Source organism: Phycomyces blakesleeanus, assembly GCF_001638985.1.
Source record: "Phycomyces blakesleeanus NRRL 1555(-) unplaced genomic scaffold PHYBLscaffold_46, whole genome shotgun sequence".
NCBI classification, from domain to species: domain Eukaryota; kingdom Fungi; phylum Mucoromycota; class Mucoromycetes; order Mucorales; family Phycomycetaceae; genus Phycomyces; species Phycomyces blakesleeanus.
The window spans coordinates 28,251-51,633 of NW_017265192.1; the positions used below are offsets into that span (position 1 = coordinate 28,251).

The window sequence follows — 23,383 nt, forward strand, 5'->3', positions numbered from 1 at the left end:
TTGTTGATACATGCAAGATGAATACATGGTCAAATTCATCCATAAATGATCAGCAACAACAATCGTAAAATCACCAATGTCGGAAATCATCAAACCCAAAGTTTGTTGATAGTATCTAGTTAAGACAACCTTCACACTAGGGCCGCTTACACCTTCCACCAAATCATCGTTCAAATGAGCAAATCGATGAAATGGCTTTCACAACTGTGCACCACTAGGATCATTAGGAAGATCCATATAACTTTCTCTACCATACGGCTTGGGCTGAATAAGATCAATTTCGTCTTGGATACTGATGGCCGTGTTGACATAGTTATGCAATATAAATTGCTCCACAAGAAAACTGGCATTATGACCGCCCTTGCACTTAGACTTGATCAGCTTGGAAAATACACCAATTACTCTCTCCGTTGATTGAATGGAGTAGCATCGAAGTGGACCTAGTTGCTTGATAATAAATGATATATGTACAAGATAGTGCTGCACTGGTCTGAAGACACTACGAGATATAGTCTTGTTCTAAACTTGTTGCAATAGATAGTGGTGCCAGTGTTTAAAATGTGTATTGTAGTTATTATTATTATTATTTTAAAAAAAAGTTATGATTAGTTTTGTATATAGTGATATAGTGTTAGAGGCATTATGACTTACACATCCATCTCATCCAGCAACTCTGAAGTCAACGTCCATTGAAATGCCAGTGCACAACCTTTGACAAGTGACAGCACCACAGTTTTCACAGCTCTGTTTGGCAAGAACAGAACAACAAGAGTGGAAACAATGTACAAAAGAAAGTCAAGCCAATCAACTGCACGAGTACCATCAATCTTAGAAAAGATGTTATCAAAACTTCCTTGGAATGATACTGGTATATATGGTCTTGAACTTGTGATACAGTTTCCAATTGTCCCAAGTCTAGTTCTTGGTATGAAGAATGGGTATTCTGTGGTGAAGAGGGTATCATCTGGACGGGTATAAATTTTTTTTGTCTCCTTGGTAAGGGACACAGTGATCAAGTCGTACATGTGCTTTCCAATTCCTCTTGCAACTAAATGAAGTTCATTCAGTGCAAAGAAGGAAGATCTGGAGAAGGTTGACAGCTCACTAAAGATGCTTGGTTGGTATATATTTTTTATCTGTTATAAGCAATTATTTAGTACAAGAAAAAATCTAATTAAACTGTTATATACTTACAGGATTGCCAGTTTTGAAGTCTTCCAAAGGTCGCAAAGGAGCAGAACTATCTTCAAGGTACATTCCGTACCGTCTGTTGTCTGGGGCTTTTCCCTTTGTTTTGCAGATTTGGCAACCAAACAAACTGGCGTGTGAGCCAATGTGCGCCATGTCAGCCACAGCTGGGATGTCACCAGAAGCAAGCAACAAGTGGATCTTGGCACGGAAAACCTCAACTCCATTGCTCTTGATCACCAAGCCATGCACCTCAAGATCTTTTATTTCACTGATGATTGACATCAGAAAAGAGTCCAAGTGGGTAGGCTTCTTGTGACCAGGCAATATTGCCAGCTGCAAGAAGTATTCATTTGTGTATCTAAGCTTTTTATTAGTAACTTTTTTTTGAAATTAATATATTAATTGATTTATTATCTTATTGATGGGTCAAGGTTGAATACAACAGCATGAACAATGGTGTACAAACTCTTGCCCTTTTTTTGGTTAACGAAACCATTAGTATACAACTCAATAGCAATACCGTCAGGATTTGAGAACAGGTTTTGCTGCATCAGCTGCTTGTAACTGTCACCATCAAAAACATTGGTGAGCTGACCAGCTACAGATTCCGGGTTTGCCCTGTAATGGAGGAGTTCTCTTGTAGCTGGATCAGCCAGCATTTGAGAAAACATATTACCGACTGACATGAGCTTCATACTGGCAGATGGTGTTTAACTTTGCTCTGGATCAGTTTTGTATCGCGGTTTGCTGCAGTCAACACAAGATTCTTGATTGTCATTAATCCCATACAATTGGCAACCACTAGGACAGACATCATACTCATAGCCCTTGACACTTGACTTGGACTTAAGCAAAGCATCAATAGTTTTACTGTGGCTGATCTTAGCCCCAGGTTCTAAAAAAAAGGAACGAAATCACTACGTGTTAGAAATTTGGAATTAAAGTATAAGATAACATAAATATTATATTTTACCCAACATAATTTCATTGCGATCTCAAATGATTGTATTAACAAATTGGACAATGTCTCTGTAAGCTGCTCTGGAAATTCTGTGTTGAAGCATCAATTGAGAGAGATGAATACTCATCAACTCGGCTTTTCTAAAGATATTGCTACCAATTCTGCTGCTATCATAAACATGAGCTTCACTCTCACTGTCCTCAAAACTACAGCCGCACTTGTATGAAATAGTCTCGTCGATCTCTATTGCATTCATGGCATAATCTACAATGCATTATCAGATAAGCATTCAGATAAAGTAATAATATTATTATATTGATTATTATTACCTGAATCACTAACGAATTCATTGTCATCAATGGTACTGTTTTCATCATGTTGCATTTCAACATCATGCAGAATAAACTGATCAATGACAGCTACTGTTGTACGATTGCCTCTGTGAACTCTCTTATGATTTTGAAGCTGCTGGTAATTATAAAACGACAGGGCACACTAAGTACATTAATATCTTTGTGTAGATAATCTATCTCTCTGCTGATTGGTGTTAGAAGGAGACATATTGATTGTTTTAGTAAGTATTTAATATATGATATTAAAGTGTAGAGAGGTTTTTGGTAATATTCTTGGAATGTAAAAGAGAGGTTTATATACTCTTTCTTTTGAGACAAAATGTTTTTTTAAAACAAATTCTTATATTGATGATACAACAATAAAGACAATAATGACATTATTAGTTAAAACACATCTTGATCAATAATGGCAACAAGTATGATATAAGTATATCTATCATAGTATTTACTTTAAAAGATCAATGCTTAACAATTAATTAACTTTATGGTATTTAAACATTGTGTTAATATTACATAGTCTATCTATACTGATGTCATTATTTTAATTGGTAAAATATTCTGTTGCCAAAAATTAAAAAATAATGTCGTAGCAACCATATGTTTATGGTTAAGTTGATTTATCTTTTTTTCAGAAAGTTAAACAAGTAAACATTATGAAATATATATATAATGGGAAGTACAACTTTTATTCACTTTATCTTTCTTAAAAAATAATAATTCAAAAATGTCTGATATCAACACTACACTCATAAACTCTGTCAGAAAAATTGAAATTGATATTGCTGAAATAAAGCAAATGGTACACATGCTTCAAGATCAGTTTAGCAAACAATTTGCCCCAACTGTAAGTGCAAAAGACATTAGTACAATGCAACAAAACATTATTGAGCAAAGTGATAAGACATATTTACTATATTTTAGTACATTTGCTTGCCTTATTAATATTATGGCATATAATTTCCTCTTTGGTAGCTCTTGAACGTGTTGCTGAGTCTGTAAAACGGTCTCAATTCACTGAGTATCCTGACCAGCTTGGCAAGCAAGTAATTGGCACAGGTGGCAATTTCAAAAGAAAAAATGAAGCCCAGAAATACAATTTGTTGTTGCAGTTGCTTCACGAACAGGACTGGAAAGCATGCTGCAAAGAAATTCCAGAAGGACAACCTCTGCCTCAACTAGTACTTCTTTCAGACAGCAATTTGACAATGAAGCGACTACAGCTTAAGACTTTGAGTCGTAGCATCAAGCATAACCTGATTGACAAGGACTTTCCTGCTTTCAGTAAAGAATGGAAAGGTATCCTGGCAAAGCACCAGGAGTATTACATGATGCAATTGGAGAGACTGGCGAAGGATAACGGCTTTACTATTTACAAATGCAAGAGCATGTGATGTGCAACAAGCCTTCTCTGGGGAAGCTTCAAAAGTGACAACCAGAAGCAAAAAAGAAGAATAGTAGAGAAGAACAACGTAAGTTTATTAATCAAAAGCTTTCATTCATATATTTTAATTAACATTTAAAAAAAATCTGTAGGCACAGCAAGATGCAAATAATTCTTCATTGTCTTCTGATAATATGTCAGAAATGGATGGTGGCAAGTCGCCTATTATGGTGGATGTGCTGTGAGTTGCCATGGTTTCTGCTAGTTTGGTGCTGTCAATACAAAACTAATATAAATCTTTTACCTTTTTATAAAGGTCTCCTCTGGCAGAAATGAGTGTTAAGCCAGCACACAAGAGAAGCCAAAGATCATAGGAGGTTTTGATTGGTTCAAAATATTTTTTAGCGTATTTTTAGTTCAGTTTTTATATTTTTTTTTCTTCTTCTCTCTTCCTTTCTCTTGTTTTTTTTTACTTTCTTTCTCTTTAAATAAATATGTGTTGCCCTTTTTTATATGATTGGTATCTATATCACTACGGGAAAAAAAAGTGGGGTTTTATGGCTGCTTTATGGCGGTTTGACAAGGCGGCTTTGTGGCGGTTTTTTGCCAAATATCCACTTTGCCCCCCTGGAGTTTAAATACATATTACAGATCTCTGCTTTCTGATTCTCCTTTGTTGGCTCTTCTATTGGACAGCGTTTCATTCTTTATTGTATAAAGTATATTATATAATCGATTACTTTTATTGGGTACTCTCTTAAATGTCATTTACTACTTTAATATTTTAGCTTAGAAAGGAATTCTATTGGACACTAGTAATTTTTTTTTAATGTTACTTTTATGAAAACAGTTTTTTATTGGATAATATACATGGAAGTGTTTGATCATTTTAATAAATACAAATTTTTATTGGTTATTACAATAGAAGATCATTTTTATTAATCATTTTTATTGGTTGTTATGACAGAAAAAAAATCTATAGATACATTTTATTGGCTATTTACTATTTAATATTCTAGGTTTTCATAGTAAAATATCCTATTCAATTCCACTACACCAGATTACTTACGAGACTGTAATCTTTTATGGCGGTCTCTCCAGAGATGTGCAACTCTTGCAGTTGATACCCAGTTTCCGAGACATCTAGTGAAGTCTATACCAGAATCCTTCATTATATTTGCGTGCCTGGCACACATTTCTTTCTTAAGTGCTACTGGTATAGACCCCCAGCTAGGATTAGGACCAAGAGCGATCACTGAAGGATGGGCAGCCATATCATCACATATAAGCTTTGTACACATATTGAGTGTGGCCTTTTCGTTACTTGTTACTTCAATGCCAAGATCTTCACTTATCATCTTGAAGATATGCTTTAAAGTTATTTCACGGAATATGCTCACCGGTTTGTGGATGGTATTAGCACTAGACTATTAAATGACATATTAATATATATTCAACTCGTTTTATTTTTTGTCTTACAATGGCAGAGACAGAAGGCGAAGTGTGTTGGTTGGAAATGTTTCTATTCTCCAGTTGGCTCTGAAGAGCAGTAATCTCCAAATTCAAATCTTCGATGCTCGTCTTCATTTCGAGCTTCAACTCTTCGATCTGTGCCTTCATTTCAAGTTTGACCTTTTCTTGGCCTGCCTTCAAAGATAGTATCTCATTGTACATGGCGTGTAGCAAAGAGATGGAATTGTTATCTGTGTTATTCATGTTGAAAGTTTGGTTTACCTGAGAAAAAGGATTGTTGTGAAAGAAAGATAAAGGCCGAAAAAATTTTCTATTGTCTATTATTAGTTTCATATAAATGAGTTTAATCTATTGGTCCAACCAATATTATTATTGGGCTACTGTAGTTCTAATAACAGCTATTACGCAATGTTTTAGCTTCTGTTCCTGAGTTTATATTTGTATCATCTATGTCATTGCCTACTTGTAGTCATTAAGTCTATACAAATCTCAACACTATTAAGTATAAAGGCATATTATTTAAAAGGAATTATCAATATTCATACCTTTATTCTTAAGTGTTTATTTCCAACCTAAAAAATGTCTTCAAATTCAATCCTTGATAGTTACCAATGCAATCAATGCAAAGAGCGCCACACCAATTTAAAAAAAGCCAAGAGTTGTAGAGCTCAATGCTTTAAGAACTGTCATAGAAGACATAATGATATCCAGACTTCACAGACCACGCCTGTTCCTGGACAAGTCAGTGTTGTTTTGAACACTGTCTTGAACGACACTATTGAGTAAGACTACAAATCACATACATACTATTAGAAAGTGTAATTAATTATATTGTTACCTTCATAAACAAGCAGAGAACGTGCTGATGCAATCGAAGATCAGATCATGGATATACTCAACAGCGAAGATAACGATGATCCAATTATGAATATCTTCAGTAATGATGACAATGATGAGTCTATGGTAAGATATATATATATGTCTTATTATATAATGCTAATTATTATTTACCTTGTTAAAGTATGATGCGGAACTTGGCAACGACATGGATATCATTGAAAACGAAACATCTCCTTTGGTTTTTGACTTCAGTCAGCCTGCACTTACCCCTGACAAAGACGATGCAAAGAACCTTGAGTTTCTCAAGATCATTAAGGATTTTGGTATCTTCTGCAATGCTCATGAAATGATAGTCAAGCATTTCAACAGCATTTTGGAAACGTCGACTTGTATTACATACAGAGCATGTACTCCCCATCTTGGCAAAAAGCTTTTGAAGCGTTTCTCGGGTGTTGAAGAGACAGTCCATGATATCTGTCAGAGGGGATGTATGCTCTTTACCAGTCCATCCCAGACTGAGTGCTCCAACTGTGGACAAAGCCGGTACAAAACAAGACGCGGAGAAACCGAGGGTAGTGATCTGGTTGCTGCTGCCACGATGATACAGCTTCCATTGGCGAGACAACTGGCTCTTGCGTTAGCCAACGAGAATACAAGAGCAGATATGCATTACCACCATAATCATGAGCCAAGTTCGGATGGAAGTAAAACCGATGTGTTTGATGGCCAGGTTTACCAGCAAGTAAAACATCTGTTTTCCGGAAAAGATGACATTGCAATTTCGTTGTCTGTTGATGGATTCATGCCACACAATGTTCCTGGTTCTGTAACGATCCTCCATGCCACCATTCTTAACCTGAATCCCATGGTCCGGTATGAGAGAAGCAGAATGCTCCAGATCGCAATGATCCCAGGTCCAGGTGCACCTGCCAATTTCTGGTCGTTCATGGAACCAACGATAAAAGAGCTCCTGGTGTTGGAGAGCGAAGGGATGGTCGTCAAGACACCGAACGAGACCATTCGTGCCAAGGTACATGTCTTAATGGTCACTGGTGACATTCCCGCCTTAGCAAAGTTGGCATGTCATTCTGGACATATGAGCAAAGACGGTTGCCGTATCTGTCATGTTGTCGGCCAATGTCCCAAGCACAGACAATACTTCAGAACTTTGCCCAGCACCAATATCCGTATGCTGGAAAGTTTCCAGAATTTTTCCCAGGCCAGTGCATCCAGCCGCAAAGGGTTAAACGGACAATCCCCCCTGGCAACATTAAAGGTATTCTCTGGACCATTGTTTTTTGCCCTCGATGAGATGCATGGACTTTGCCATGGAATAAGCAAGCAGATCTGGGGTTTGGTTTCTGGTACCTACGGAACAGACCATTGTTTTGCTCTTTCTTCTGGTGTTCAGAAGGAGATCGGTACAGCAATGTACAAAACAAGAAATACCATCCCTACATCCTTCCATGGCGATTGGAGGGATGTATACAAGAACCCCGGGTCGTTCAAGGCCGTCGATTGGGCAGACTTTCTTCTGTTCGTCGTCCTTACGCTGGTGGCAGAGCGTATTGGAGATGCAACTGCCCGGAACGCGTTACTTGGCTTGGTTCAAGCATGTAACCTACTCATGAGCTGGGAGTTATCAGCAGAGGAACAAACCTCTATCAAAAGGTATATTTTAGTAAAAGCTATGTGTTATTCTATTATTTTTTCTAACTATTTTTCTTCAGTAAACTTGAAATATGGAACATGTACCTGGAATCGCTGCTTACAAGTAAAAAAATCAAAATCAATATTTTCACTATAAACCAGCATCTTCTTCAGCACTATCCTCTCATGATTAACGCATATGGCCCACCTCGTGCATATAGTGCCAGATCCGTGGAACGGGCAATCGGTGAATACTCAAGGGCTATCAAGAGTAATTCTGCTATAAATGTTAACGCTGGCAATATCATGCTTGGCTTAGCACAAATACGACAAGCAGAGGCCAAAGCCACTGTCATGATTACAGAAGCAAGAACAGCACGACACTTACAATATGAAGATTCCACTGCTGGTTGGCCGTTGACAGATGAGGGTGAGCGTGTTGGTGCTGGGTCTGATATTGAGTTCTGGGGGCCGTTGAGGAATAGAACGATCCGAGATAGTTTTGAAGGCATTTCTTGTCTTTCGAAACTTCTTGAAGACTTCTACAAATCAAAGGGGGAAGAGTGTAGTATGATTGAAGCAGCTATACAAACTAGCCGCAAGGCATTTGTCAATGGTTGTGTGATTGACTCTGCACTCGACCAAAATTGTGTAAGGGAGGCACATAACATCAGATTACAGATTCAGGTTGATGAAAACCGCAACATAAATTCTGCATACTCCCCGGTTTACAAGGATTTCTTCGGAAAAGTTGTTGTCTTCTTTGAGCACAAGCTCAACAACAAGAGATGGCCGCTTGCTCTTGTAGAGATTGCGGCAGTCCGTTTGGTAAATGGTATACCAGTTGTTAACAATGGGCAAATGAAGCCAAAGGTAGTTCACCTGGCAGATGTCAAAGAATTGGTTGGTTTGGTGAAGTCGGACGCGACTATAAATACAACAACAACAACAACATACATAGTGTGGCCAGAGCTTAACCGCGGCCCAAAATTGTCACTTGGTTCTCTTGCAGACCTATAATTTGTTTTTTTTTTGTAATACATTTTTTTTTTCAAATTGTCTTAACATATTTTATTTTCTTAGCAGAAAGTTTAGATATTTTCTTCTCTTTTTCTTCTGACTTTTAATAGTCATCAAATGCAATCTACATTTACTAAAAGTGTAAAGTCTGTAGTTAAAGCTTACTTTTGTCTATCAGGAGATTTAATTTTAGGTGGTCAATTTGCTTTTTGTCAACCTTTTCAAAAAACAGAGATTTTCTAGTTTCAAATTGGATTTTTAGTGATTTTTTAATTATTATAGGCCGAAAACATAGTCACAAAAGCAAAAAACCGCCATTTTTTCCCGTAGTGTATAGTCATCAGCATTTAAAACTAATGTACAACATCTGCAGCATTGCTACAATTAATTTTTGAATGAAGCACAATAGATTCTTTTTTAAAGAATAAAAGAAAACTAATAATACTCTTGTGCTGCTATGTTATACTTGATAATTGTTATATTCTATGTAAGTACTTTGATAGAATATACATCTCATATTTATAAAACAATGCTCATTCAGTTCTCAACTAGATTCAACTTGACTTTATATTGTATGGCTCGAATTTTTTTTTGGATTTTCTTTGGTAATAATTTTGAGTGATACTCACTGCTTTTTTCACTTGTCTTGTAGACACTCTAACACTCTTTAATAACATAAGAAGCTTACATGTTAATATTATTTTCTAATATATATATATTTATAGCAAAAAATTATTATTTGAAGCTATCAAGCATATTACATAAAGGTAAGCACTATATTATTATGTCTATTTGTTTATTTTCCCTCTAATATTGATATATTTATAGAAACCAGTAATAATTAAAGAAGGTCGTCTAGTCTATATTGAAGTACTTGAAACACATGAAATGCATTTGGGATAAAGGGTTTTTACTGCATACCTCTGCAGTAGCCAAATAATATTGTGTCTTTTTTGCAAGTTCCGATAGACGGGTTTTTAGTAGTACTATTATCATATAATAAAACATAAATTGAAGCAAAATTTTATTCTATTCAATTCATTTCAATTCAATCCAAAAATAGTTCATTTAATATGGCAAAAATAAAGCAAAGGGATATACTGGTATTGAATACAGTGGAGTAAAGAAAACAAAAAAAAACGAATGAACCTCGGTCTTTTAAAAAAAAGTGGTAACTGTGCCTCTAATTGTGCTATACAGAGTCAAATATGCCATTTTTTAAATAATAAAAAATGGCAGTTATGCTACCAAAGTGATAACATGTTACCACTTTTTTAGCCATAGTGCTTGCAGACAGAAAGAACAGTAGAAACAACAATAGAGTTGTGAGCAGCAGCAGCAGTAGTAGCCCATGTAGAAGCCTCAGTGTCAGGTTTCTTGGGTGTGCTTGGTGCAGTTGATGTTGGTGCATTTGTTGCAATTGGGCAATTGCCCTGAGATGCTAATTGAGATCTAAGAATAGTAATTAGCTTTTCCGCATTAACTAATTGAGCAGTTAATCTAGCATTAGTTGCAACAAGAGATTCAAGTTCATTGGTGCATTATTGCAGTGACATGGATTGGGCTTGCATGTTCCCCAGAAATGAGGCGAGATTGGGCAACATTCCCTGCATGACAGAGGATGGCAGCAATGTTGACATTTGAGATTGCAAAAATGAAAAGTTGTTGGAATCAGCTGAAATTGTTTCTGCTGATAGATAAGGCAACAGTAGTAATGGATGCAATGTTTTTGACAATGGATGTATCGTTTTGAACAAGATGTAGGACGGATTGATGAAGCTTTTGTATGGATGCAACCACTTTTTTTGTTATGTCGTGTGTAACATTAGCTTACGTGAAATAGAGTGCCTTCTTGGCTCAGGTTAAAAATTATTCTTTATTAAAGAAGATATTGCTGGTAATCTATAGATCATATAGCCTCCAAAGTATAAAAAGAAGAGATAAAAAGGTCCCAAAGGATCACAAAAAACAAAAAAAGAGAGGTTAAAGAGAAGCTCAAATCATACTAGCTTCAATGGCTGAATCTGCTCTCCACTTTGCAGCTGTGTAAAAAGTTGTAACAGTGAAAGGGAGGAGACAGAATTGCAGAACAAGGAACTTTTCAGATAGAAAAAAAAACAAAACAGAAAGAAGAGATATAAAGAGAGAAAAGAAAAATGAAAAGTAGAGAGCTATGAAAGGACAAAGATAAAAGTCTAAATTATGTCCAAAGAGTACCATGTTCAGTTTCATGTGAATAGTCACTATCAGCATTACATATAACGTCTATGTGCCAGAGAATAGTCAGCAGTGATATCCAGTAGGGAGGTCGTGATTCTTGAGATGACAAAGATAAGGATGTAATGGCAAAATCAATGTGGTGTATCTGGTCATGGTCTGATTGAGGCAACTGTTCAAATAGTGCTGAAGGAACAAGTAGACAATCCAATAAATGGCAGCATAAGGTATGATCAGATCTACAAGGACATTTATTTGGTTTGTCTGGTAGCTATCCCATTCTCCAATGAATCAAGCGGCCACGTTTCACACGTGAGGCTAGCAGAAATAAAATTGAATCAATTCCTAAAACTGGGTGGCATGCTTAGATAAGAACTTATGTGTTGGACTGAAGAAAAGTTGCAAATCCAGCTTCTCTAATACTTTCAAAATATTTTTTTACTGCAGTAGGGCTTCGAAGTTTGAGTGTTGAAGGGAGATTTGACAGAAGATTGGTTTTTCCCAAGAAGACAAGTGAAGAATAAATAGAATGATGATGGTGTAAAAGAGATAGGAGGCACTAGGCAGGCAGAAAACGTGATTGGATACAAAATTTGGCTATGAAACCATCTGCACAAAACTTCATACTTGGTAGATTGCAGATGTACTTCAATACAGTTGTGGAGGACGCAACATGCCCCCTAACAATCATGCAAAAACACTTATCTTGAATGGACTCTAGTACTTTGATATCTTATTTCAGCAGAGTGGAGATAGCCAAACCATAACAAACTTTAGATAGATAAAAGTCTTATACAATTGTGAGCTGGGCAGCAGAGAAAAACCAGAACGACAAGCCCCAACTGAGTTTAGTGTCACCATTGTAACAAGTGTACCAGAACGTCTATGTGTGGCAATGGACTTGGAAGAAATACCCTTATTGGCACAGGGGACACCCAGATAAATGAACTGATCAGTGGCAGGAAGAATGTCATTATACAGAAGCTGTAAAACTTGGGAAATGGCATGTGTCGCCTTCTTGGCTCAGGTTAAAGATTATTTTTATTAAAGGAGATAGTGCTGGCAATCTATAGATCATATAGCCTCCCAAGTACAAAAAGAAAATATAAAAAAGTTGCAAGGGATCACAAAAGACAAAAAAAAGGGGGAAAGAAAAGATCAAATCATACTAAGCTAAAAGACTGAACCTGCTCTCCACTTTGCAGCTGTGTAAAAAGTTGGAACAGTGAAAGGGAGGAGACAGAATTGCAGATCTAGAAACATTTTATGAAAGAAAATACAAAAATAACAAGAAAAGAAGTAAAGAATAACAAAGATAAATGTAATATAACTAGTGCCAAAGAGAATCATGATCAGTTTCATGTGTGTAATCGACACTGGAATTGCATAGAATATCAATATGCCATAGTATTGTAAGAAGAGCTTTTCAATATATGGGGCTGGGATTTGTAGATGAAATTAGTAGTGCTGATATAGCAAAGTCAATGATGTTGTCTTCATCTGTGAGAGGTGCTGGAAGTTGAGAAAACAACTGAGAAGGGATGGTGATGTAGGATTGAAGATGACGTCTTGAAGTATGATCAGAGCCACATGCATACTCCTTTGGCTTACCAGGCAACCAACCCATTCGCCAATGAACTAGACGGCCACGTTCTGTACGTGTGGCAGGCAGAAACAAAATTGGATCAACTTCCAGAAGAGGGTGGCATGCTTGAAGCAAAATTGTATTGTTGGTAAGTCGAAATTTGTTAAACAAATCCTGCTAGACTGACTCAAGATGCTTAGACAGCTGTGTTTTACTTGTGATATTGATAGTGGCAGGTATATTGCAAAGGAGAAAGTTCTTGCAAAGAGATGGAATAGAAGAGGCTTGAGGGTGGTGTTGAAAAATCAGAGAAAGCAGACAATTTGAAGGTAGAGATCTTGCACGAAGACAGAATTTGGTAATCAGAACATCAGACTGGAATTGCATACTTGGCAGATTACTGATGTGCTTGAGAACTGCAGTTGAGGAGGTAGCATGGCCACCAACAATCATTCGAAGACATTTATTCTGTATACCTTCTAGAAGTATATGATCTTTTTTGCGCAGAACAGAGATTGCAAGGCCGTACTTAAACTTTGGGTGCACAAAAGTCTTGTATAGTCTGGAACTGAGGAGCAAGGAAAACCCAGAACGACATGCACCAACAGAATTAAGTGTTGTCATTGTAGAAATAGCACCAGAACAACAATGAAACACAATTGAATCTTGAAATATCCCTTTGTTGTGAAATGGGACACCCAAGTAAATAAATTCTGGGACTGCAGGAACGACTTCATCATATAGTGTTAAGTTTATATGGGTTGGTGAACGTGGTAGTGGGTAAACGATGGCACATTTAGAAGAATTCCAACGATAGCCAAACTGAAAGGAATGTTGAGCAGCAAGGTCAAGCATGAGCTTGACATCAGCAGAGGACCCAAATATGGCAACATTGTCAGCAAAGAGAAGACTATTAATTGCTGTTGGTGAGTGAGAATGTCCAAACCTGTCCATATCTGATGGAGCAAGAAGAGAGTTGTATGCATCCAAAGAAGAAGGAGAAGCGGATAGAACGTGTGTAGAGGTGAGAGATGATGCAATTATGCGAAGTAAAGGCGGCAGAGAGTTAATGTAAATGGAATATAAATGCGGACTGAGAATGGAACCTTGAAGGACGCCTGTGGTTGGGGTGAATGCATGAGAAGAAAAGTTGTCCAGAAGAACAGATATAGAGACATCATCAAACATATTGATAAGAAGTCCAAGTAAAGCAGGTGGCATTTGGCATTGAGCAAAAGCATTCCAAATTATTCTGCGATCCACTGTATCATAGGCAGCCTTTATGTCTAAAAATGCTACAACTGGATAGTGATGGTGATGGTGACGGTGAAAATGGGCTTTCATAAGGTCATGTAAACAGAGAGCTTGATCTAATGCACCACGCCTAGGACGGAATCTGCCTTGAGCAACATCTAATGGAGGTGAGAATTTATGCAGAACAGGAGCAAGACACATTTCCATTAGTTTTCTGATAACTGACGTCAATGAAATTGGTCTATAATTTGAAGCTTGAGAGAGATCACCCTTCTTATAAATTGGAAAGACTTGCGTCTGACGCCACAGAACAGGTACATATGACCATTGCCAACAGATAGTGAGTAAGAGAGAGAGTATGGGAGCAATTTGTCGACTAATGACTTTAAACATTTCTGCTCTGATGTGATCTAGACCTGGTGCCTTGCAGTTAGGCATAAATTGCATGCATCCCTCTACCACTGAAGAAACAAATGGCGAGTTGGCAGAGGCAAAAGGCAGACTGGTACTGTGAAGAGGAGGAGGAGGACGCTGATCTGGGAGGATACTCCCACTGTACACAGATGCAAGATGGTCACACATAATTGTTGCTGCTGCTGCTGATCTATCACTGTGCTGAGATACATGCTGAGGTTGGCATTGGCATTTGAGCTTCTTGATTTTGGAGGTGGCCTTAGAGAAGTCTCGTTCCATTGATCTGCAAAAAGAATGCCATGATTGATGCTTTGCTAATTGCACTTGGTATCGAAGGTCAATCTGAGCTTTGAGATGTTTATCCCACCAATGAATTCTGTCAATGCCACATGCATGCCGCCATTTCTTATAACATAAATCACAATGCTCTGCAGCTGCTTGAAGTGATGAGGTCCAGAATTTTTTCCAGTGGGAAGGACGGGGAGAACGGTTGCCAATTGAGCTAGTAAGAGAATTATAAATGAGTGAGTTTAGTTCATCTGTTAGTGTATCAATTGGTGGACGGGAGGAAGGAGAGTGTTCTAAAGTCGATTGCAAAGTGGATTTGAGGTTGGCAGAATTAGTGACAAATGTGTGGGCATATAGTTTGAGAACATCAGGTTCTTGAAGACGTGAGAGGTTCCATGTTTTGCGAGATGGTGGTGGTGCATGTGATGTCGAATTGATGGCATATGTAAATGAAAGTGAAAGCAGACAGTGGTCAGAGTTGAGTGAGAGGTTGGTATGAATGTTGAGAGTGGCATTTTTGAGGGACATATTAGTGATAAACAGATCAATGATACTGTTTATCTCCATATTTTGGTGGAATGAAATGAATGTGGGTGTGTAGAGTGAGAGCTGGCCGTTGACAACAGTAAGAGCACGTTCCTCTAGCCATTGACAAGGAGCAAGACCTCGAGAGTTAGTAGCATAGTCACCAGTAAGTGAACCCAAACGTGAATTAAGATCACCGCATATAATAGTATCATTGGTCAAAGGAATGGAAGAGAGAACTGCAAGGGCATAATGGGTGGACATAGTGGGTAGCAAGTACAGGCAGACAATTCTGAGCAAACCAATCTTGACAGCCAAAGCATAGTTAGATGACATAGGAATCTGAGTGACAGGATAAGGACAGGATGGAGAAATAAGCACAGAGACACCCATAAAACCTCTGTAGTTGCCAGCTACAGGTGAACCATAAAGATGAATCTGGGACCAAGAAGTGGGGAGACGAGATGGAGGGAGAAACCATGTTTCAGTAATAAAAAGCATATGTAAAGAGTGACAGTGTTGAAGAACATCATAGATTGCATGAGGCTGTAGACCATTAGCATTCCAAAGTCCTAATGAGATTTCACTCATTCAGACATTGCAACAGAGGTACAACAAGATGGTGATTGGAAATCTTGAATACCAGCACCAGGACCAGAATCAGAATGAACAGGAATATCTTCCTTAGAGATCCAGCCTTGGTAACAAAAGAAATAGCTAACAGGAACAGCAATATGAGGACGAAGGTACTTGAGAGCCTTCAGACAATGATCAGAATGAAGTTCAGCAGCAACTTCTTCTAGCTCTGAATCAAAAAGAGACTTATATTTGGGATCTGCAATGTTTTTGGGATCCAAAGGGTCAAACGTGTCTAAGATCTCAATGGCAACTGTGGTCAGAGTGGCCTGGAATTTCTCAGCATACTGGTTGTGAACTAGGATGCCAACTACATTCTTGGCAGGAAAATTGATATCCAAGATGCGGCCAGTATCAACACCAAGTGCTTTCAAAGAGTTGCGAACTTCTCTATGTGTGAGACAGTGCGAACGTAGAATATACACATATTGATATCCTTTGGGACCAGTGGGAATGGCAAACATTCTAGCAGAAGCAGCAACCCAGCGAACAGAAGGAGGTCTTGGAGTCTTGCAAACAGAAAGATCAGTAGAAACAACAACAGAGTTGTGAGTAGCAGCAGCAGTGGTAGCCCATGTAGAAGCCTCAGTCCCAGGCTCCTTGGGTGTGGTTGGTGCAGATGATGTTAGTGCATTTGTTGCAATTGGGCAATTGCCCTGAGATGCTAATTGAGATCTGAGATCAGCAATTAGCTTTTCTGCATTAACTAATTGAGCAGTTAATCGAGCATTAGTCGCAGCAAGAGATTCAAGTTTATTGGTGCGTTGTTGCAGTGACATGAATTGGGTCTGCATGTTCCCCAGAAATGAGGCGAGATTGGGCAACATTCCCTGCATGACAGAGGATGGCAGCAATGTTGACATTTGAGATTGCAAAAATGAAAAGTTGTTGGAATCAGCTGAAATTGTTTCTGCTGATAGATAAGGCAACAGTAGTAATGGATGCAATGTTTTTGACAATGGATGTATCGTTTTGAACAAGATGTAGGACGGATTGATGAAGCTTTTGTATGGATGCAACCACTTTTTTTGTTATGTCGTGTGTAACATTAGCTTACGTGAAAGAGAAGTGCCTTCTTGCCTCAGATTAAAGATTATATTTTATTAAAGGAGATATTGCTGGCAATCTATAGATCATGTAGCCTCCCAAGTACAAAAGGAAAAAGATAAAAAAAAGTCCAAAAGGATCACAAAAAGACAAAAAAAGAAGTGAAAGATAAGATCAAATCATACTTAGTTTAATGTCTGAACCTGCTCTCCACTTTGCAGCTGTGTAAAATGTTGTAACAGTGAAAGGGAGGAGACAGAATTGCAGAACAAGGAACTTTTCAGATAGAAAAAAAAACAAGTAAAAGAAAGTATAAAGATAAAAAGCTAAGAGGTAAAAGAAAGAAAACTATGTAGAATGTCACTGGGAGCCATGATCTGTTTCGTGCATATAGCTGCCTTCAGGGTTACAAAGAATATCGATATGCCAAAGTGTAGATAGCAGGGCAGTCCAGTAGCACTGGAAAAATAGGGTAATTTCATCTGGATCAAATGTACTAAAAATGTAGATGATTGAGCCGATATTATCACAATTTTTGTGATATATCATTTTGAGCAATGGTACGATATCATCTATGGTGCTAATGCGTATCATCATAACAACGGGTATATGAAAACCCAATATAGAACGATTGTCTGTCTGCAAACTATGGAAACTGAATAAATATTGTAGTTATGCTTTACTCCTATCGAGTCTACCTCTTTATGTGTTATATTTTGAGGTCTATAAAGAGCTAGTGTCCCATATTATTATTTTTACCGGGTTTTTTTATTGGCTGCAGAAATGCTTTAAAAACTATCAAAGAGATGATTGTAGGTTTTTTACAATATAAAGAAATGATGATAGTTGGTTTTTTATACATGCTCAAAGTGATGAAACTAGGCTTTTTATACACACAAAAGCAATGAAACTAGTTTTTTTTACAATAGAAAAGAGAAACAAAGTATGGGTAGATTTTTATAAACAAGCCTCTTTGGTTTGTTTATTTATTTTACTTTTATTTATTTATTTTTTGGAAAAACATTAGGTTATACATTTTTTGTTCAATTTTGTTTTATTTGATAGGAAAATCTTTTCTAGATAAAAATCCTAATTTCGCAACAGTTTTGATACTATAGCTATTATAATTGCTAATACTTCTTGCTCGCTATATATAATTTAAAGCCTTCCGGGAGTAGACATGGAATACATACTTTAATAGCAGGAATGCTATTAAAAAATGATTAATAGAAAAGAAGAATTAGTAAATGATTTAAATTGAAATTTCTTCATAAATACTTACAAGGCGGAGAAGACTTGACATAAAATTGATATAAACATGTTCTTCAGAATTATCAAGACAATACCAGTAGTCTTTGAATAGAGATACATTCTAAAAACGAATAGTTATTAATATTGTGCGTAGTAAAGGCATATTCATTAAATATATTGTAGTTAACTTACCAAATATTACTGATTATACGTCTTCCTGCATAATATCAGACATAGCTAATAAATTGTAATAGAAATAAATATATATTTATGAGGAAGACAAAAGAATAATTTGAATTTTTTTTAAGAAAAAAACTTATCATCATGTTCGATTAAGAGATGATGAGACTCAATGGAAATGAGTAGCAATGGCTAGACAAACAATATGATGAGTAACAAAGATCTGTAAGATAATGATATCTTACCTTGATATATCAGATAGAGTATAGCCAAACAAAGAGACACATATTTGGTATTGAGCTATAAAAGAAAGAAAAAATTATGTGAAATTGTAAAAACATAAGCAAAAGAGAAACAAAAAAAATATCAATAATAAATGTTGTTAAAAGAAAAAAAAGAAAAAAAAAAGACTTGTCTTAAAATCCAGTTTGACTCTGACAAAATGTGGGCTGTAAAAAGTAATACTCCAAAAGAAGATAACCACTGTCATCTTGAAATACTACTTTGTGCCTCATTGAGTTAAAAAAGAAGTTGTCTAAATGTGGATCAAGTGGCTGGGAGATGTGCTTAAATATCAAATGAAAGGTAGAGAGTTAATCTCCACCGCTTATCCTCTTTACTAGTATGTGAATTTTAAATATGATATAACAAGTGTAGTGAATTGTACAATATTAGTTGAAAATTATTAATATTTATTTTATTAACAGAAAATGACAAAGCATATTCCTACTGCTCCCCACCAACCCAACCTACGCATGAATGCTGTTCTTAATAGCACAATTGCAGGTGTTTTTGCTCCAATTGATACACTAACTCCAGAAGTAGCAGTTGACACAGCCCCTGAAGTTCAAGTCGCTGTGACCCCAATGGATCACATCCTTACCTTGTTGGCAGCCAACAATGTGTCGATGCAATCCTTGCAAGAAAATGCAAAAGGAGTGACTGATGCAATAACTCATTTGAAGAATGACCTGGATTTGTCCAACAAGACAAATGAATTTTTGAAGAACTTGGTCCTTCAGCTCATAACTGAAAATGCCGAAATAAAAAAGGCAATGACCAGCCAAAATTCCGTGATGCCTTCTGCTGTACCAGCAGATTCTTCTTCTTCCATAGATTATGATCTTGACCTTGGAGCAAAACATCATCCCTTGATTTCTGTAAGTAAATTGATAATAATAACATCACTGATTAATATATCTAATACTGTTTTTATAGCAACTTATCAATAGTTACATCAAGAAACCGAACTTTGTTAGCACAGACCCGCTCAAAGTTGCTGAGAATAATAATAGATCAGCATGGTCAATGACTGGCTTGTATGGCAATAAGTACAACAAGACACTTGCACTGGCTCTCTTCAAGTACCTGAGACCTCAAAGATGTTGCACAAATGTGTTAAAGAGTGTTATTATGAATATAATAAAGAATTACTACCAAAATCAAGTGCGAGTCTTCCGGATCTCAGCAGAGAAGATTATGGCTAGAAATAAAGCTGGAAGAAGACGCAACAGAAAGAAGACTGTAAGTTTTAAAATAAAGTTAATTTACTATTGATTTAATGTTTTAATACAATATTCTTTGGTAGCTTCTTGACCGTCGTATTATTACGTACCAGATATACACAGAGGCTATTCATGAGGGCATAAATCGATATGATTGCAGAAATATTCTTTTTATTGATGTGATGTCTGATGGCAAGTCGGATGGAGATAACAAAGTGTGGGCATATCGTCCCAGCTGGAGAACTGATGAGATAATGTTAAACATCTATTTATGTTTTAAAGAAAATAATAATACTTTATTAATACTATTTATTCTTTAAACCAGCTCCAGACGTTTATTAGTACTATTGATGAACTTACTGTTATCTGTTTGAAGAAAAATTCAGAAAGCTTGAAAAAGCGCATCCCTTATGAGAAAGAAGTGAGCATTCCCAAGAATTTGGCAGTCATTTTACCAGATTGGTGCTTTTCAAAATAAATCATTTTTTTCTTGCCAACTATTTTAGAGTCTTTTTTCTACTTGTTTATGTTTATGGATTAGCATGATGTATACAGATGCATGTATAGCATGCCAAGTACAAACAAAAATTTATAGAAATAATAAAAAAATAAACGTGCAGCTATATATATTAGTCTGTATTAATTAATATTTCTTTTTTATACGTGTTTTATTTTTGTATTTGAATCTAAATATATATTTTTCGTGGCAAAGGAACTACACACATCTGAACTTCGCCTTCTAGACCAAGATGCTCGCCTACTGCGACTGGATAGCAGATTCTATGCACTGGGAGAATGCTGTTCATGCTGTCATCTTCAAACCCCACCTCATTCACCTCAACTCCTTCTCCTGCTCTGGGCTGAAGTAAAACTTCCTTGTACCATTGTATATATGCAAATACATGCTGGCTCGCATGACCAGCAAACGAGTTTACAGCAGTATTGACAAAGAGGTACTGAATTTGGCCCGCGTATGGCTTGGTACTTCTACCATTGCTTGTCTCAAACAATGCTTGCATGAACGACCCGCACTGATTCTTCGTTTTGCTCTTGTAGATTTGCCCAAGAAGATTGATTGATTCAAACTTCTGTATCCGATTGTTAACAAAATTATTGGAATGACCAGCCTGACGATAATAAACAAGAGTTTGATCTCAGGAGAATCAAGAAAAGCATTGATATCAAATTGGATTGAGGTGGCAGTGGAAGTGGAAGTGGCTATGGAATTGGCAGTGAATGCAGTGAGCTCAAGGATGATCGCCGAATGCTCAGGTCGAATTATTGGCAAAGTTTGGTGAATAAGATCTTCCTGGTATGCTTCTTCAAGATACTTCTTCATATAGGTTCCCTCAAACCCGTCTTTTCTATTTGTCGCATAGTTTTTCAAGATACCATTGCATCTTTCGAAACTAAAAAGCCAATAGCCATAAATCGGGCCAAAGTTAAGTACAGTCTCTCGCAGATGAAGATGGAGATGCATGTTTGGCAAAAGGAATGGGGCTTTATACAACTTCTTGCACTCTCTGCAGAAAGCCTCCAAAGATTGATGGGCTTCATCAAGGTGAGCCATGGATATGCTTGGCATTGAGAGGTACTGGCATGCATTGACAAATGTTGTCCAGTTACCGAGATGAGCTTCAGGTAGACAATCACGCAGGAGAACAGGAGAGTACACCAAGCACCAAGACTTCCACTCGTTGGCCTTCATGAATGGGAAGCCACGCCCGATCTTTGTCCCTAATGGCGTGTATTCCTCTGGCAGTACAAGCTTGTCAGCATCCAACTGCATTTCGGCCAAGTGTGCATCTGTGATGAGACCTGAAGATCTCCATTTCTCCATTATCCTCTTTGCTGTTCCAAGGTACAGGTTGTGCATCAGATCGATGACAGTGCACTCCACAAGGTTAAAGTAAACCAGGTCATGCAATTCTGACCATCGGACACCATTTTCCCTCTCCAATCTCTTTCTCTGTGCATCACGGCGGTTTTTGGCATCAGTGCGAGGCATCCACTCAGAAAACACGAACCCAGAGTAGTCCACAGCATTGGAGTCTGAAAGGCGAGGGAACTGTCGGTTGCACTTATTGCATGCACATGTGCTTGAATAAGAGGTGAACCCACAAGTCTTATGGGCAGCAGGAATGTTGCAGGCAACAAGAAGAAGGGCAGCACGGACAAGAGCACCAGATGGGCACTGTACGGTAGCCATCACCACACTGCCATACAACTGGTTGAGTTCCGCGACAAGGGGACAGAGGTAGTGATTGATCTCACTTGTCTTTGCTTCCTTGGGCCCTGGCATGAGACCAACGAGAACAACATTCTCCTTCTTGTACTGTTCCGATCTTGGCAAGTTGTTGATGCAAAGGTATATTGCACCACAGGAGTAAGTGACCCCATCGAAAGGTTGAAACCAATCGATGTTCATGGTAAGCATTATGGAGCACTCATGATTCACAAACGGTAAACCATTGCTATCCTTCAGACTGTTTCACTTCGTACCGTTGTAAATGTCAAACATCATGCCTGGAACTTGCACTCTGATTCTCCAATGGTTGATGGTGTCTTCGAATCCAGGGCGGCAAAAAAGGATAGACAATGTTTTGATTATGGAGTTATACATGTAGATCTTTTTGGGGATAGTCAAGGCTCTTGATGTTGCAAAGAAAAGAGCGTTTCCACATTCTCTACCAGAGAGTCTCTCGAAATTACAGCACTCTGGAACAACATCGGACTCTTCGTATACTTTGTTACAATCGCCACATGCAACAAACCGCTGGACACCTCAAGTCACATCGCTGAGACTGGTCATAGAGTTGACACCGTTTATACTGAGGGGAAGATGGAAAGACTGTCCAAAGTGTGCCAATACTTCGTTAAGACACTTTAACAGAACAGCACCACCAGAATTGACAACATATTTGGATATGAAGAAGGCAGCAAAAGAAGCAATGAAAGCATGAGTAGGATCGACTGGCATATTGGATGAAGAAAAGTGCTCTATTTGAAAAAAAAATCAATACTTGTTGACTTTATTGATTTATATGTGCTTTTTGTACTAACCTCTAACATCGTCAGATTCATTGTCAGAAATATCCAAAATGGTTGCTTCAATGACACCCTCATCTTCGCTTTCAGAATCAAACAAGGAATCAATGCCAAAAAGAGGTAAGTCTTTGGCTGTTTTGTTAGGTAAAAAAGAATCAAATTATTACATATTATAAATTATTATAAAACTTTAATAAAAATACTATGCATACCTTCAACTTGATCTTCGGCATCAACATTGTATTCAAAGTCAATCTCTATGTCATTGCCATTCGACATTACTTCTATAACTGAGGCTATATTATATGAAAATAAATATTTAATTAAAATTGTCTTAATAATAATTTTCTTAAATTTGAACTTACAAGAAGATCCTGACTGATATTGTCTCACGATATCCTATTGTGCATGTCTTCTGAGTGTTTGGGTAGACATCAAAACAAATCACATGCTATTGGAAGAGCATTTACACTGCAAAAGACCGCTGATTTTAGTTCCTGAAAACCTGCAAAAATTTTACTACAATTTTCGATTTTTAATTTTTTCAAATAATTTCTATTTTTT

At 37.3% G+C, this 23,383-nt stretch overlaps 8 protein-coding genes across 8 annotated transcripts; 2 read left to right on the forward strand and 6 right to left on the reverse strand.

The window, feature by feature from the left end:
• Positions 1 to 198: 198 nt before the first annotated feature.
• On the reverse strand, positions 199 to 1,473 carry PHYBLDRAFT_176214 (hypothetical protein; the record flags this gene model as incomplete). Its single annotated transcript, XM_018437690.1, has 3 exons — positions 199 to 499; positions 652 to 1,136; positions 1,195 to 1,473. The coding sequence occupies 3 exons, from the start codon at positions 1,471 to 1,473 to the stop codon at positions 199 to 201; spliced, it is 1,065 nt and encodes a 354-aa protein (XP_018283336.1).
• A 128-nt stretch (positions 1,474 to 1,601) lies between these two features.
• PHYBLDRAFT_176215 (hypothetical protein) lies at positions 1,602 to 2,536 on the reverse strand (the record flags this gene model as incomplete). Its single annotated transcript, XM_018437691.1, has 4 exons — positions 1,602 to 1,880; positions 1,907 to 2,086; positions 2,205 to 2,416; positions 2,482 to 2,536. 4 exons carry the CDS (start codon positions 2,534 to 2,536, stop codon positions 1,602 to 1,604), a joined length of 726 nt encoding a protein of 241 aa, XP_018283337.1.
• Positions 2,537 to 3,229: 693 nt separating this feature from the next.
• PHYBLDRAFT_71032 (hypothetical protein) lies at positions 3,230 to 4,260 on the forward strand (the record flags this gene model as incomplete). Its single annotated transcript, XM_018442395.1, has 5 exons — positions 3,230 to 3,398; positions 3,427 to 3,892; positions 3,923 to 3,974; positions 4,039 to 4,127; positions 4,203 to 4,260. The coding sequence occupies 5 exons, from the start codon at positions 3,230 to 3,232 to the stop codon at positions 4,258 to 4,260; spliced, it is 834 nt and encodes a 277-aa protein (XP_018283338.1).
• A 687-nt stretch (positions 4,261 to 4,947) lies between these two features.
• PHYBLDRAFT_153542 (hypothetical protein) lies at positions 4,948 to 5,602 on the reverse strand (the record flags this gene model as incomplete). The annotated part of the gene is made up of 2 exons (XM_018433180.1): positions 4,948 to 5,313; positions 5,366 to 5,602. The coding sequence occupies 2 exons, from the start codon at positions 5,600 to 5,602 to the stop codon at positions 4,948 to 4,950; spliced, it is 603 nt and encodes a 200-aa protein (XP_018283339.1).
• Positions 5,603 to 10,143: 4,541 nt separating this feature from the next.
• Positions 10,144 to 12,349, reverse strand: PHYBLDRAFT_153544 (hypothetical protein; the record flags this gene model as incomplete). The annotated part of the gene is made up of 8 exons (XM_018433181.1): positions 10,144 to 10,321; positions 10,424 to 10,559; positions 10,876 to 10,911; positions 11,087 to 11,272; positions 11,529 to 11,645; positions 11,714 to 11,766; positions 11,883 to 12,108; positions 12,274 to 12,349. The coding sequence occupies 8 exons, from the start codon at positions 12,347 to 12,349 to the stop codon at positions 10,144 to 10,146; spliced, it is 1,008 nt and encodes a 335-aa protein (XP_018283340.1).
• Positions 12,350 to 12,512: 163 nt separating this feature from the next.
• Positions 12,513 to 16,651, reverse strand: PHYBLDRAFT_176220 (hypothetical protein; the record flags this gene model as incomplete). The annotated part of the gene is made up of 4 exons (XM_018437692.1): positions 12,513 to 12,796; positions 12,887 to 13,205; positions 14,310 to 15,724; positions 15,796 to 16,651. 4 exons carry the CDS (start codon positions 16,649 to 16,651, stop codon positions 12,513 to 12,515), a joined length of 2,874 nt encoding a protein of 957 aa, XP_018283341.1.
• Positions 16,652 to 18,976: 2,325 nt separating this feature from the next.
• PHYBLDRAFT_153546 (hypothetical protein) lies at positions 18,977 to 20,249 on the forward strand (the record flags this gene model as incomplete). The annotated part of the gene is made up of 4 exons (XM_018433182.1): positions 18,977 to 19,426; positions 19,485 to 19,790; positions 19,855 to 20,027; positions 20,114 to 20,249. The coding sequence occupies 4 exons, from the start codon at positions 18,977 to 18,979 to the stop codon at positions 20,247 to 20,249; spliced, it is 1,065 nt and encodes a 354-aa protein (XP_018283342.1).
• A 2,013-nt stretch (positions 20,250 to 22,262) lies between these two features.
• Positions 22,263 to 23,098, reverse strand: PHYBLDRAFT_153548 (hypothetical protein; the record flags this gene model as incomplete). Its single annotated transcript, XM_018433183.1, has 4 exons — positions 22,263 to 22,555; positions 22,604 to 22,771; positions 22,835 to 22,951; positions 23,032 to 23,098. The coding sequence occupies 4 exons, from the start codon at positions 23,096 to 23,098 to the stop codon at positions 22,263 to 22,265; spliced, it is 645 nt and encodes a 214-aa protein (XP_018283343.1).
• Positions 23,099 to 23,383: the final 285 nt, after the last annotated feature.